The 16,279-nt window shown below is 45.5% G+C and overlaps 1 protein-coding gene across 1 annotated transcript in view; it reads right to left on the bottom strand.

Moving 5' to 3' along the window:
* Positions 1-16,279, bottom strand: part of ISM1 (isthmin 1) — an 84,153-nt gene that overhangs the window by 12,410 nt on the left and 55,464 nt on the right. Inside the window, exons 2-3 of the mRNA XM_060078946.1 lie at positions 15,719-15,958; positions 6,491-6,755 (exon numbers count right to left, since the gene is read on the bottom strand). Coding sequence (XP_059934929.1) covers positions 6,491-6,755; positions 15,719-15,958 — 505 coding nt within the window. The remainder of the gene's footprint in view (positions 1-6,490; positions 6,756-15,718; positions 15,959-16,279) is intronic.

Genomic DNA, 16,279 nt, shown 5'->3' with positions numbered 1-16,279 from the left:
AACTTTGATTTCTTTCTAAGACATGGTTTTCCAGCCACGGGGACAAGCAGATGTTTGAAACTACTGCTTCATGTGAGGGAGGTGGGCACGCTTCCCCCCCATCAGCTGCCTCCATCTCTCCCATCTCCTCCTGGGCATTAACGCAGTGGAACTGGACAGACCGCTGAGGAGGGGGCCATGGCTACTCCCTCCCAGACCTCTTGGTAAACTCTCCGAGAACACGAGGGATGTGCCTGGAACAATCACAGGATAGCACTCCTGTCAGCCAGTGTATCCATGTGTAGCAGGTTATACGCGCACGTGAACACACTCAGAGCCTCCTGTGTGAATCACCCGTACCAGATTTTGTTAAAGGGAACAACCACCACACCAAAAAGTCACCAGTAAAGATGGTACTGTTTTTAGACTCATAAGAAAGGGGCAGTGGATCAGTCGGAAAAAGCTGATTAAATCACACAGGTAGAGTCCATGTCATCTGTGGGGTGGGTACTGGCCTAAGACATGATCCAATGATGCCAAGAGGTGTCCTGCTTGGCTCAGTAGAAGCAACGGGGCCTCAACCATCTAGAAATTTCTGGCGACCTTTCCTCCCTGTTGCAATAATTTTGGGAAATATCATCCCTGAACTTTGAGATTTTAGCATTAAACACACCATTTTGGAATCTCTGCCGGAGGTAATGTCTTGTTTTAGTTTCTTGGATCTGAATTACTGAATGCTAATACTGTGTCTGATGATGTGAAAAATGACTTCCGTAATTCTTCCTGTATCCACCCCCTTGGTTACTACCTTTTCACACCAACCCCAGTCTGGGCCATGTGACTTGCTCTGGCCAATGAGAAAATAGAAAATATAATGCAAACAGAAGCTAGCAAAGTGCTTGTGCATTAGGGCTTGCCTTCTCACTGTAGAGAAGTCTTCCACCACCACATGAAGAGCCTGGACTAGCGTCCTGGAGGGTGAGGGACCAGAAGGAGAGAGGCTCAGATATCATCCCAGCACCCCCCGCTGTCCAGCTGGGACCCCATCATTGTGAATGAAGCCATGCTAAACCGTGCAGCCCCAGCCAAGCCCTGAGCAGAACAACAGTCCAGACAATCTGCAGACTCTTGAGAGAGAAGACATTTGTTCTTTTAAGCCACTAAGTTTTAGGCGCTGTTTCTAAAGCAGCAAAAGCTAACTGTCACAAATACACTATAACAACCCTCCCTATGCTATGCTCTCTGGATGGCTAGCAGACCCTGGAACCATGACGGATTTATTACTTCACTAAGTGGCTGTCTCCATGTCTTTATTTTATTTTATGTATTTATTAATTTTTTTTTCTTTTTAAAGACCCAAATCACATTTAATGAGATTAAAAACTACTAAACCTGAGGTTTATTTATTTTTTTAATGGATAGGATTAATGGAAGATTCAACATGGCAAAAAAAATAGATTGGTAAACTTTAAGACATAACAATAGAAACTATCCAAAATGAAACAGGGAGAAAAAGATGGATTAAAATGAACAGAGCATTGATGAATTGTGGAACGACCTAAAGCATCCAAATACACATGTAATTATAGTCCCCAAAGTGGGAGGGCAGGGGTGGAAGTGGGGGTAATAGAAAAAATATTTGAAGAAATAATGGCCCCAAATTTCCCAAATATAATGGAAACTGTAGACCCACAGATCCAAGAAATGCAGCAAACCCCTAGCACAAGAAACATGGAAAAGACCACACCAAGGCCATGTCTTTATTTTAAATGCTCACAAAGTCATTTATTTTCCAAACACTTAAAAATACTGGTCCCCCAAAGTTAGGCACAGAACATGTATACAGCCATGTGGCTGATCCTTTCTATTGGGCTAGCAACGAAGTGAAACAACCTCTTGGGGAAAAGTGGGCACGTCAGCCCTTTCTCTGGAAGTGTCTGTAGCATACAGCCCCCGATGAACACCCCATCCAAGCCCCTCCTCGTGGGGATTTCTATTTGTTTAATGTGTTTGCAGGAGAGAAAGGGAAGTTCTGACTGGGGGACAAAGCTTTGAGGGCAGTATCCCTTTCTGCTATAATAAAATAAGCCTGTTCTCATTGGCTCACCTACCAGGGCATCACTCAGAGCAGAAGATGAACTTGAGCAGCAGTAATTACAAAGATGACAACAAAGACAGCAGAAAACAGTCCCTGCGAACACTTACGTGGTGCTTGGACGGCCCCTATCTGTGACCTCAAAGAGCTTGGTGAGGGCAGAGAACAATCCACAGGGCAGTGGGCTGAGGGCCGGGTTACAGGGATGTTGTTTGAAATTTTAAAGTGGTCATTATACACTTTCAGGGCACTAGAGTTCTGTGGGCCAGTTATAGTGTTTGGGCAACTGAAGTGACTTGGGTCTTGGCTCGGCCACTGGAAAGCCTCTATCCTAATCCTAGATGATAGTGGCTGCCAGTTATTGAGGGCCTGTCTTAACCAGCTCCTCTGTCTACACACCCTGATTGAACTCCTATAACAATCCTGCAAGGTAGGTAGAAACACTCTCCTTTTATGGATAAGGAAACTGAGGCTCAGAGAGGTTAAGGTACTTGATTAAGGTCACACAGCTCTAACTTGGCAGAGCTGGGAGTAGATCTGAGATCTGCCCGCTCTGGCCATATCCTGTTCTATATCCTGATATTCCAGCAACTTTGATTCCGGCCCCAGAAGCCCTTCCTTAAGATACTCACTTATGTGGCCATAAATTAACGTTACAAAGAAAAACCCTTGCAAAAAATCACCGTGAGATCTATTAAAATAAGACCGTGACCTGTCAGAGGATTGCAAAGGACTGAGTCCCAGCCCAGTTACACTAAGCCGTGTCCGTCTGATTTCATTATGCAGGTTATTCAGAGCAATCTGGGGAATGGTATACTACTATTTGAAAGAAAAATATTTATTTGGATGCTTTCTTTGCCCTGGATGATACCTTAAGTATCTCAAACACATGCGGTCCAAAGTTGAGCCAACTCAATCAGAAATTAGGTCTAACTTCTTCTGTTGTGTATTTTTGTAATTTATTCTACAGATGCTTTTACCTTCTACTTATTCATCTAGGATTTTTTGAAATACTCTTTGGCCACAGACATTTACATTCTTATTAAAAATCCTACCTTCAAATATTTGAGATAGACATCTTCCACTAAGCCCAGTTCCTGTGGCAATTGTAGCTGGTCTCAGATGAGGCAGCAAGTCCTCAGGTTCAGTGACGCGCACTGCTTTGCCACTGCATGGACCTCACCTTCCTGGGCTGTATATTCTCTCCTTGTATCCTCCACAGCACCCGACACAGAGATACATACTTAGAAATTGCTCTATACTTTCTTGTTGATTGAAATAAGAGAGGACTTAGCTCATCTGATGCTGTAAAGAATTCTGGAAATCACATGTTCCCTGTGAGTCAGACTGAGAAGCAGTAATTATTCATCCATGTTGCAAATGCTACTGAGTTACTGTAGCGTGTAAGCTACACACCTACAGTCTCGCTTCTAAAAGTGTGGTCCGAGGGCCAGCGGTGCCAGCTTCACCAGGGCTCCCGGCCCTTTCCGGCATCTATGGCTTCAGAAGCTGCCTTTACCAAGAGTCCCAGGTGATTTGTGTGCACATAAAAGTCTGAGAAGCACTGCTTTAGAGGTATCATAAGGGACAAGATTTTCTTTATAAAGTAGCAATCCTGATGTCTGGTCTAATGATGGTGACATTGCTAAAAGAGACTCTAAAATCACCAAAGATGGGAGTTTCCCCATGACCCAGGGATGCTGTAAGATCCAGATGCAGGGCACTCACTCCCCAGGTATTATAGATCTAGAAAGCTGGGGTGAAGGTGGCTCTGGTAGCCACAGTAACTGCCCCAGCAGAAGCAAATTCTATCCTCAAGACTGAAATGGAGGGAGTATTCTTAATGTTCATAAATTTGGCAGAATATATTCTGTAAAAGCTTTAGATGAAAAAGTTGTTTCTAGTGGTGGTCTTCAAACTTTAGTAAGCAAGAGAATCACCTGGTGACCTTGCTGGTTGAAAAAAGAAATAAACAAAGAAGCCAAGAAAGACCCCAAGTCTCACTCCTGCACATTCTAGTTCAGTAGAAGGACAGCAGTGACCCTTGACCTGGACTGCACATTGGAGTCACCCACAGAGCTTTAAAAGACACTGATGCTTGGGCCCCACCCCCAGAGATCCCAAGTTAATTGATCTAGAGAGAAGTCCAGCCATCGGGATTTTAAAAAAATTGCCTAGGAGAGTATGAGAAACCATACTAAGAAACACTGGTCCTTTGGACCCCACTTTTCCAGATCAGAGCCTGCTGGAGGGCTTGTTCAAACAGATTTTTGAGACCCACCCCAGAGAGTCTGATTCAGCAGGCCTGGAGTGGGGTCTGAAAATTTGCATTTCTATCATGGTCTTGGGTGATGCTAATCAACTGGCTTGGGAGCCACACCTGGAAAACCATTGGTATATAGGGAAGGGGCTGGGGCCCAGGATGGGTGTTAAATTTTAACAGGCAAAGGGGGGATTCTGAGGTCCAGGGTTTGAGCCCCACTCAGAGAGACCTTGTTCCATGTGGTCTGGGCAGACAGGTTCAGCTTTAGTCCTGAACCCAGGTTCAGTTCCACCCTGGCCTTTTCCTCCCATTCCTATCTTCCAATCTAACTGTCCCTTTCTAAATACACTTTACTGTCCTAAAAGATGTGCTATTTATTTATTTTTCCAGAGAGGCAGAATAACATAGTAGTTAAGAGGACAGACTCTGGACCCAGACTGTCTGAGATGGATCCTAGGTCTTGACCCTTGAGGTCAAATTTGCTTAACTTCTCCAGGCTTCAGTTTCCCCATCTGTAAAATGGGTCCCTGCCTCAGTGAGCTGATTAAATGAGCTAATCTGTGAGAGCTGCTATGAAGAGGAACTGTGAAAGGCAAGCGCGGTAGAAAGGTTGGCTACTGTTCCCAATCCTTTGTCTTGGAAAATAAATTGGACTTCTTCTGGGAAAGGAGAAGGTTTTACGAGCCTCCTGATTGGGTGGGGTCTGGGAGCTCTCTTTATGCTCCCCTAGCATTTGATGTATATCTCTGCTGTGGCACCCTTTGCTCTATCAGTTAACTTTTCTCCTTTTGTCCATAGATAGGTGAGATGCTCTTTAGGGAAGGACTGTATCTTAATCATTTTTGGATTCCCAGCACCTAGCACAGTGATGGGCATAAGACGTGTTCAATGTCAGTTGAACAACTAAATGATGTGGCTGGGAAAAACATGGTCTTACTCTTTTGGAAGTTGCCTAAGATCATCTATTAGCGGGTAGAAATGAGTCTCTAATATACAACTGGTCTTTCTGCTGAAAAATGGGGGTAAGGGTGAGAATGCAAATGGTGCTAGACAAGTCATCGTCATAGAGTGTTCACTTAAGTCTGCTGAGGCTGAACCACAAGAATATCACGATGGTGGATGCATTTGTAAGATATCAAATACTCTCATTATAACACAAGGCACACTGCCTGATTCCTCATGAAACCTGGCCAGATGCTTTCTGAATCTGTTTCCTCTTCATCTAGGACACATAGAAAACATTTCCCAGCCTCCCTTGCATCTACGTTGGGCCATATGATGAGGTCTTGCCGATAGAATTTGAGCAGATGTGATGTGTGTCATCTCCAGGTTGAGGGGGTTAAGAGCGTGTGTGCCTTTTCTAGGCTCTATCTCTCTACTGTCTGCCAGCAAGATGCAGAGCATCTAGTGGATAATTTGCAGGCCCTCACAGTTGGTGGAGCTTCAAGATGGAAGAAGCCTGGGTCCCTGAATGACTGAGTGGAGCAGAATTCCCCCAACCCTATCTCCCATCCCAGCTTAAGTGAGAAAAGAACTTTCATTATTTTAAGTCATTGAACTTAGAAATTGCTTGTCATCTCAGCTATCCTACTCTAAAAGCAGGGGAAACTATAAGTCCCAATTTGGGGTCTTGAACTTTATTGGTGGGGAGGCCTCACTTTGACAACTCGTGACATACATGTCCATGAGGGTTTCCAAGGGCCACTCCACTGCCTACGATAAACATGACACAGTTGCCTGGTCAAAGGAGACAACAGGGTACATCTCTTTTACTACATTGATTCTTACTATGAATGTTTACAGTCAAACATATGAGGAAGTGAACTTGGTGATTCTGTCATTTTGGAAAAAAAGAAAAGAACATTTTTTGGAAAAATAAGGCAGAACCTCTAAGACCCCTAACTGAAAAAAAAAAGTTCTCTCCTAGGATAATTGGTATTATTTTAAAATTATAGTCTTTCCAGAAAAATGTGGCTTTGGGGGCCTCTTGGGGCTTCTGTGGACAGAGTGGACAGAGTCTGTATGAGGTCTGCCTCATTGAAGACCCAAAGCCACACACTGTAAACGGGGTTTTGTTTGGCTCCACGTCCGCTGGGCCTCATCGTCTCATTTATTCTCCCCACCAATTTTATATTACTGGGTGGTAGACTCACCATATTCTGGCTGCTCTTTGGATTCAAAAGTCCGGTGGCCTGGGGCCGGACGGTCCCACCCCCCAGGGGGGTTGAGGAAGTTGCTGTCGTCTGAGGTACTGTCGTACTTGTAGTCCTGGTCCCCGCCGTTGGCCCTTGCCAAGGACAAGGACCTCTGCCACCAGGCCCGCCAGTCGGGGGATGGGACTGACCAGCTGGGCTTATTCTCCGGATGCTGATCTTTATCTGCTTCAGAGTCAGGACCGTCCACCACCTCTATGGTGACCTGAAGAATTCAGAACAGGCCAGGGTCAATGAGGAGTCAACAGCCTCTAAGCCGGGTGACCCTTGGAAGACAGTCCGAGAGAACGGAGGGAAATGTGCATCCCTCACATAGGAAAGCTGAGGCTGCATTGTGACACAGAATGGAAAACCTCCAGGGATGCCAAAGGAATGGATGCACACAGCCCTCGGGTTGGGAGGAAGCAATGCATCACTAGGGTCCCTGATTTACTGATGACTGTGTTGCTGGGAAGCCTTTAATTCAAGGAGTAAACATGTACCGTGTATGTTCTTGAAGTGGCACAAGAATAATGATAATAAAACTGAACACTTACTGAGTGTTAACTCTGCACCAGGGACTGTTTTAAAGGCTCTACATATATTAATTTATTTAATCCTCAGAACAGCCTTATAAGCTTGGTTCTATTGATTGACCCTTGTGGCTGCTGATCTCCAAAGATGTCCCCGGCAATTCCTCCCATTCTGGTATGTGTGTGCCACACCTCTCATCAAGTGGTGGAGTTTGTTTCCCCTCCCTTTCAGTCTGGGCTGGCCTTGTGACTCACTGTACCCAGTAGAATCTGTTAGGTGTGACAATGTGACAAGCCTTACAAGCTCTTGCAATTTCCATTTTCATTCTCTTGGCAAGTTCCTACCATTATGTACAGAAGCCCAGCCTAGACCACTGCTCACAGAGCCACCATGTGAAGAGGCAGGGTACGTAGAGGAGAACAAAGAGTCCTCTCAATCACTGGCCAGCTCTGAGGCCCCGGTCTTGTGTGTGGGGTCATTTTGGGTCCTCCAGCCCAGTTGGGTCACCCTAGCTGATACCATATGGAACAGAGATAAGCTCTCCTGGCTGAGCCCTGCTCAAACTCCTGACCCACAGGACCATGAGCAATCCAGTGGTTGTTGCTTTAAGCTATTAAGTTTGGGGGTGGTTGCAAGACAGCTTCTTACAGACAGGGAAACTGGCACACAGAGAAGTTAACAACTTGCCTAAGGTCACAGAGGTAGTAACTGGCAGCCATGGGTAGTCTAGCTCCAGAGCCCATGCTCTTACAGACTTTGCCGTACTGCCCCTCAAAAAGTCAGTCACCGAGGTAGCGTCCCCTCCTGTGACCAAGTGAGCAAAGAGGCCACTGATGCTGGTGGGGGCTGGATGCCACAAGTCGTGTAGAGATGTGAGCACAAGGTCCTCAAGGTCCAGGATGTCACAGCTTGAGTTTCACTCATCCCTAGTCCAGACCCAGCACACAGTCCTTAACCGACCCTCAGGGTCAGAGCAGGTAGTCCCAGAGTCAAGGTCAGAACTTGCTCTTGGATTTATGGAGCCTAGTTTGGAAGTCACGGGGCTGAAGGAGTGCAGCTTCTTGGCTCCGAGAGATAATCAACATAGAGAAACTTGTTTAAAAAACACAATAAAAGACTCCTTGGGTTCCTTTGGCCATCACATAGCTCTTGCAACACCCCCTGGATGAGTTATGTGCAGATGAATCAGAAACATGCGCTCCAAGTAATCAGCGCAAGATGTACTGGGCAGATGCTTTTCCAGTTTTGCCCTAACTGGACATCTGAGAGATTTGCTGACATACTCTGCCACATTGCACCAGGTCGTGCCAATCCCTGAGACAAACAGACCCTTCCTTTTGTCTTAGGGATGGGAAGGTTTGAAGTCTCCTTGCTTTGACATTTTAAAGAAGTTGCCCAGCTCATGGTGGGCCTGGGCTGTGGCCTTGCGTGGTCCAGACACAAAGTTAAGGGTGTGGCCTTCCATCCCAGAGTGTACTTGGGCTGTGGCAGGCCGAGTGCATCTCTTCCTCTGGTGTGGGATGCCTGGAAGGGCACCACTGGCTTGCTTCCATGCCACCACCATTACCCCAGTCTCATAAGCATCCCTTGAATATTTGTAAATAATTATGGGATGTTTAGGAATCCCCGAAAAGGAAAAAAGAAAAGAAAGAATTACATCATTTGCCTTGTATCATTGCCGTTTGCTGGAGGGATGGTTGTTGGAAAGGGATGGGGACCTGGACCCACACACAACGCTGTAAGGGCAATGCAGAAGAAATACACAGCTGGGCTGCGCAGACCCGAGCTGGGCAGTGACACGGTGATGCTGAGCCTTTGAAGACAATCTTTCTCCTCTGCAGTCCAGGCCCCCTGTGCCTGCAGACAGAACAACTGAGCCGCAACAATCGTCTGCAAGGCTATTAAGGGTTTTGGAGGGGAGAAGCTGCCAAGAGCCAGGCAAGCCTGCAATTATGGTAATGAAATCAGACTCTGGGTAGGAGATAAGGGGGAATGGGCTGGACAGTTTTGGTATTCCATTTGTATCCAGACTGGAGTCAAAGGGATTGCCTAAACAAAACGTGCCCTGCAATTTCTCCAAGCTGGGAATCAAAACAATTTCATGTTTTAGGCTATTACCGTCAAAATGATTTTTTCCCCCCACAAACTACTGCTCAGATCCAAACAAAATAGATATGTTGCCTGGCCAGGCAATGAGTAGCAAAATATGAATTTACTCCAAAAACTATATTGATGACTAAATCTCATCAGTTTAGAGGTTTCTTTTTCCCCTTTCATTTTTAGCCACTGCTCCAACTGAATTAAAACACACACACACACACAAAATAAAAAACACACAAAGCTTAGGATCCACCCTTCCCTGCAGTTAAGAATATGGAAACCTCATACAGACATCAAATGAAGAAGTGTAATCTTGAGCCTGAAATTTCATAGGCATCCAATTAAAAAGACTTAATGAGCACGAGCATGACTTCTCGAATAGTGCAGATGAGTTTTATGTTTCCTGTTGCTCTTATTATATTTACATGGTCTTTAGCATCAAAGCATCTGTCCTTAAAAATGTCTTGAACAATAATAGGTGTGATGAGCTGAAGGTGTGGTCGTGAGCACAGCAGATTTCCAAGCGGATAGATCTTACCATCCTTTTGCATCCTTCATACACAGAATTGAAGCATCTTTAGTACACTGGTTTCTTCTGGACTTTTCTGTACCATGAATTAAGATAGTAAAAGAAAGAGAACTTTTCCAAAAGATCTGACTCCAACTTCTGACAGAATCTTGTCAGCTCTGAGAAAGAGAGTCTAGAATAGGTGCCAATTTGGAGAATTCCATCCAAAATTAGGAGAGGATGATAAAATCCTTTGTAACTTTACCTGTTTCTTTCTTCCTCTTGAGAGTTTAAACATTTATTAGAAACAAACCCTTTACTCTTGCTCTGAAAAGCACTTTCCACTGAGAAACCAACACAATTCTTAGTCTAACGGATAATAAACTAATGACACTGGGAATACAGAAGCCTTGACTTTCTGAACTCAGGAGAATCTTCTAGAAGCTTCTAAGTTGGTCCTCTAAGCCTTGAGAGCTATGGTGACTAGGCAGATTTGGGTTCGTATTTATTCCCCAGAGAGGAGAATGAGGCCTGGGAGGTGAAGTGATTCCTCAAAAGCACAGAGCATCCGGGGACAGGATGACAGTCTCCAGCAAAGGGTTAGACCCCCGATTATGTACCCCTTCTTCCTTGACAATTGCTGAAGAAAGAACACAAAGGACCAGGAAGATATATAATCCCTCCCTCGCAGACCCACTGATGCTCTAAAAACAACTCTGGCAGCTCCAGTAAGTGTGGTTAATGCTTGGAGATTTGCAGCGTGCTCGTTCAAATATCATTGCTTGTTCTACACAAGTTAAACCCACATTTCAGGCATAGCAACTGGCTTAGAGAACCCACGTTCCTGAGGTGAACAGCAAGGAAGGTGGAGAGCTGGACTCACAACTCCTGATTCTTAATTATTTTATACGTTTCCTCTGTCATCTTCATGCTCACTGACATCACCAACCAGCATCCCCCAGTCTGGGGAATCTTCCCATATTCCTGTCTCTGTGCGGAGTGCTTCACATGGATGATTTCATTTAATCCTCACAACAACCCTACTACTACAGAGTATTGTACTTCAGAGGTACTACTCACAGGTTGTGTTATCATTCCCATTGTATAGACAAGGAAATTGAGGCATAGAGAGGTCGAGTAACCTGCATGCAGCCATAGAGGCCAAGCCTGGTCAACAAAACAGTGGTACCAGAGCCCAAGGGCAGGTTGGTGGACTCTAGCTCATGATAGGGACTGCAGGGCCCCCATAAGAATCTGAACAACACCAGCTTGTCCCCTGGAGTGTGTGGGCCCATCTCTTGGGCACAGAGATTTCTTGGTTCTTACTTGGCCAGGCCTGCCATTCCAAAAGGATTTTAGGAAAAACGGAGGAGGGGAAATCAGAAGTAGAAGCACGTACAACACCTGCAGCCCTGGCCAACTCATCTGATTGTATCAAGAGGTCTACGGCCGTGTAAATAAGTCTGTGCGAGGGGAAAAAAAAAAGCCTTTAGATGACTATTTTTGTGTCTCCCTCAATGGAAGAAAAGAAATAAATACATTGGTTGAAATGAATACAGATCTCAGATTGACCCAGAAAAGAGAACTATTTGGTGGTGAATAGCCACTGTGGTCATGAATTGATGCAGTGAGCCTAATAATGAGTTTATTTTAGAGATTTTTGTCTCTGCTATCTGACCATCAGCTGCAGACCAGAAACTTAGCCAAGGATACCGAAGTTCAAGTTGAACTTCTCCTGGGAGATTTACTGTCTTTCCTGAGTGATTTATTTATTTATTTATTCGTTGCCAAACCCCCAACTTCTAGTTTTGTTTTAAATTTAATATGGAGATTGGGTTCAGGAGTTTGAGGCTATTTCTTTCTCTTTTGTGCATTTTTTTTTTCTTTTTCTTTTCCCCTCACTCACTTCCACAGCCTGAAGCCAGTCTTAAAATGGAGAGCCCAGTCCACTTGGGACGGAGGCCACTGGCTTCAGGGGTTTAAAAAAAAAAAAAAAAGCTGGGCTTTTTAAAGGATTTCCCTTCCTAAAAGTCAAGAGGCCCAAGAGCTCAGCATTGTCACTTTGGAAAGGTGTGGGCGGTTTGGCAGGGGTGCACAGCAGACCCCAGCCTTGGAGCGTGGGAAATGCTTGCAGACACAGGGGGGCTGGGGGGAGGTCCAGAGAGAGGGGTATCAGATTCCTGGGTAGCTCCCGGCTCCAGTGAGGGCTGGCTAGGTGGGGGTGAGGGGCAGGTTGCCAGGGGATGGGGGGAGACCAGGCCAGGGGCCCCGGCAGCGGAAGCCGACCCACTGATACGCCTTCACCTGTTTTCAGTCTGCTCCCCAGGGAGAGACAATGCTTGGATGGCCCGGGGTGACCGGTGGACTGTCTGCTTGGCTGAATCGGCCCTGTGTCAAACCAGTGGATTTCAACAAAAGACCAGAGCTCTGAGGAAGGGGCAAGGGCTGACAACGTGAAAACCATCACCCCCTTTTAGAAAGCACCTCATCTTTTAAAGGACCACCGGGGAGCTAGTTTACTCAAGTGCAGTGGGGCATGAGGCTACAGCGGCCAGTGCTGCATGTGTGTGTGTGTGTGTGTTTGTGTGTATGTACGTGCCCTCACACACACTCACACTCAGACCTAGGGCTGGGGCTCCCAGGGGTAGCAGCTGCGTTAGTCTTTCTTTGAGCATCTTTCTGAGTCACTAACACTCCCCTTTCATAACCTTCCAGAAAGAGAAAGGACAGGAATGCAGTTCAGTGTTCCATCATCAGATCAATAAAACATAGGCTGCCCTACCCCCCACCCCCACCCCGACTGCCTGCAGAAGGTTAAAAGACACAGGGCTTGTGCAAGGCAAAAATGGGATGAACCAACTGGCTGGCGGGCAACAGGACAGGGCTGGCCTTGTCTTTGATTCTGATGGCATCTGGGTTGGAGCCTCATTCATTTCGGGTCCATTTTGCCAGAAACCCTGATATTCGGATCTACGGGGAAACCTATACTCTTGGGAGGTATAGTGATTTCTTCTGTCCAAAGGGTAACTCAAGAAACATATAGGGACCTCATAGGAGTAGCCTGGTCCCCTTCCCGCCTTGTGCTCCAAAGCATCCCTTTCCGAAGCAGCTCCTAGAGGCAAACTTCTTGTATGTGCTGGGGCGGTGCTGAGACAGAGTGAAGACAAAGTGGGGATTCCTTCGCACCTGTTAGAAGTCTATACAGACAGGTGGCTGTGGGCTCAGAGGGGACAAGGACGAATGCTTTCCATTTGTCCCATCTCCGCTGCCATCCTTTGTGATGGCACAAGGGGAAGCTGCGTTTTATAAAAGTCCAAGAGGCTTTGTTGGGGAGTCTCAAGTGTGGTGATCTCATAACTCACCCTCCACTTATCCTCTGTTCCCTTGTCTCACTTTATAGTTCTCTCCACACCCATAGACTCCAACCACCCTCTCATCCCTCAGAAAGCCCAGCGGAACTGTTCCAAAGCACTCTTCACTTCACGTCTGGCTAGAAAACACAGCTTATTCTGATGAAAAATGGATTGCGAGCTCGGGGGCTTTACTGAGCTCATGCACAAATGCATCGCTTCACGGCTGCCCTTTTCTTTTTATGGAAAAGTCATTTGGGTTCCCCAGATCTGAGGATCCCAACCACTTTTGCCCCACTGTTCTTCCCTGACAGTCAGGTTAATGTTTTAAAGAGGCCCAAGTGGGGTCTGAGGACTTCCTGATGGATGGATTTATCTGGGAGAGAAAAAGGGGATCTTGAGAAATTTTGTTAGAAATTCGGTTCTAGGTGGAGCTCCATGCGCTTAGTAAATTTCTAATGAGGGGACTGCAGCCTTCCAGTCCCCTGCATCCAGGTCTTTTCTTGTAAGTTTATATTAGTAACTCTTAAATCAATTATATTAATAGCTCAGTCCTCAGCATTAAGCCCCACAGCGACATTTCCCATCTCTGAAAAAAAAATGCAAGCTACAGCAAACCTAAAATTGTTGTGGGCATGATCTAAGCATCCTTGGGATAAGGGTGGTTTAGTCCTAGAACTGTAAAATCTATCAACAAGGAAAAATCACTTCCTGTCAATGAAGGCGTGATGGGGAGGCTCTTTGAGCAACAGTAAGGAGATGTCTGTGCCTTTTTTTGCCAGTCTGCACCTCCCCCAAGTGGATCCTTTGTTCTTTATCAGAGAGTCATGTGACCGGTTCCCAGAGAGAGGGCAGTGGATCGAAAGGCCTGTTTTCCCCATTAATCAATTAGAACAGTACAAGACCTATTGGAAATATTAATTGGTCCAGGCAGTGATTTCAGCACATGGGCTGTCAAAGAGTGACCTCCGAAACATTTTTCACTTATGGACTCTCAATGCTGCCCTGCCCTAATCTTCCCAAATATCCCATCTATTCAGGTCTGCCCTCCATGGAACACAGCGCTTTTTCTGCCTCTGTCTCCACAATCCTTCCGGCCCTGTCTTGGGTGGTAAGCTGGGATCTTTACACCTACGTCATTTCCTGGAGGGAGAACACCTTGCATTTCTTAACTTCCCAGAAGCTAACACGGCATCGAGGTGTATTCTCAGGGACATTCAGTAGTCACAACAACACTGGTGTTAGGAGCAAAACAACTCTGGCCAAGGAAATCTGATCTAAAAGGGTGACACAGGCAGCGTTAGTCTTGCGGGAGAGACCACTAACCTAATTATGGATCAGTTGTTCCAAGGTCAGGTTCAGGAACTTTCTGCCATGGAAGCTAATTGGCATTTGATGCAGAGAAAGAATAAGGACAAGCTGCCCTTTCTCCAATGAAAAGAGTTGAGGATAAACTTAAAAGTATGGAAGCAGGCACCTGAGGACTCGGGCTGCACAGGGCCAGGCTGCCCAGGGGGACGATCTGCCCTCGGCCGCCATGGGTACCGTCTCTGGGAAAAAACAGTGGGAGGCACAAGCAAAATTCAAAATGAGGAGTTTGTTTTTGAAACATGAAATGGTAGGGTGAGTATTCTTGGGAGCCTGAGAGACTGGATTTGAGCCCCAACTACTGTTTACTAGCCATGTGACCTTGGGCAAACCAAAGGGGAACTTCCTGAGAGTCAGTTGCGTTATTGATAATATTGGAGGAATGACGTGGGCTCCATAAGGGTATTGGGAGAGCCAAATCGGATCCACCTTTACTTTGTAAAGTAAATTGTGCTATTTCAGTGCAGATGAGAGTTCTTATTTTCAGTTCCAGGTACCTCTTTCCTAACCTCCCATTTCCTTCAGCTTCACCCCATCTCATCTTAGTGATATGTATTCCTCTCTCTCCTAGAAACCTCTGTTATCACCTCCTTTCCTCTTATCAAAAGTTTTTTATCAGTCATTTACACTTTGGAGCAACTGAAGTGTTGTCAGCGCCTAAAGGAATTTCTGGTGTCTAAGGCAAGCTAGAGAGGCATTTGAGAGACAGTGTCTTCCTGAGCATCTTAGAAATCACACTATGATCTGCCTCATCTACTCATGTGTCTGATTGGCCTTTCCCTATAGCTAACATATTTCATCAATTTCAGAGCATATTATTTTGTTTTGTTTTCACATTTCTCTTTTTTTTTTTGATGTGGACCATTTTTAAAGTCTTTATTGAATTTGTTACAGTGCTGCTTCTGTTTTAGGTTTTGTTTTTTTGGCTGTGAGGCATGTGGGATCTTAGCTCCCCGACCAGGGATTGAACCCGCACCCCCTGCATTGGAAGGCGAAGTCTTAACCACTGGACCTGCAGGGAAGTCCCTGTTTTTACATTTCAACAGCTCTGAAATCAGGATGTATCTTATAATCATTGGTGTGTCATACTCTAATTAGCACTGCTTTCTTTTTTCAGTGGCTGATAAAATAATGATGCATCTCATAATCCAGGGTGTTACACAGATGAAATACAACACTGCTCTTATAGAGATAACATGCTTGTCAGCAGGATTCATTAAGGGGTCAAGGAGAAAAGTGAGGTAAGGCAGCAGCTGCTTTGGAATCAGATCAGGAAACAAAGACATGGGCTGTTTCATTTTCTTTCACCTTTCAGTTGCTAAGTGTTACCTGGATATTTGGATTCTGCCCATTGATATCAGCTTTGGAAAGATCTGGAAAGTTTGGTAGATCAAGGAGAAAGGATCTGGGGCCATCTCTTTGCAATGAAGGGGGCCCAGCCTCTTGCTGGAATTGCTGTCTGGGGAATGGTTGGTGTGCAGCCTGGTGGTCTGAATGCTCCCCTGGTGTTTCTTTGGAGAGAGGAGAGCTGGTTTCCGATGTCGAGGCACTTTCCATGTTGAGGTTATTCTAAAACAAACAAACAAGCAAATGAACAAATAAATAGGAGAAGCATGATTTAGAAATGCCACCCTTAAAAATTCAGGACAAGGACAATTCCAGGGGCTGGAATTAAGCCAGGATGGTATTCCCAACTTGTTTTCCTTCCATGGCTTAGTTTTTTTTCTATCTTCAAAAAGCTAAATCATCAGGAAATTTTCCTAGCCTGCTACTTGGGAATTTTCTGAGGGCTAATGTGTGATGGGATATTAATCAAACATCAAAGCATATCAACAAAAAGTGCTAATTTGAAGGAGACTAGGTGCTCATTTAGAACTGGAATCAAATTAT

Source organism: Mesoplodon densirostris, chromosome 16, assembly GCF_025265405.1.
Source record: "Mesoplodon densirostris isolate mMesDen1 chromosome 16, mMesDen1 primary haplotype, whole genome shotgun sequence".
Lineage (NCBI taxonomy): Eukaryota > Metazoa > Chordata > Mammalia > Artiodactyla > Ziphiidae > Mesoplodon > Mesoplodon densirostris.
Note: the sequence above shows the minus strand (reverse complement) of the source record. Positions and strands in the feature narration are given on the sequence as shown.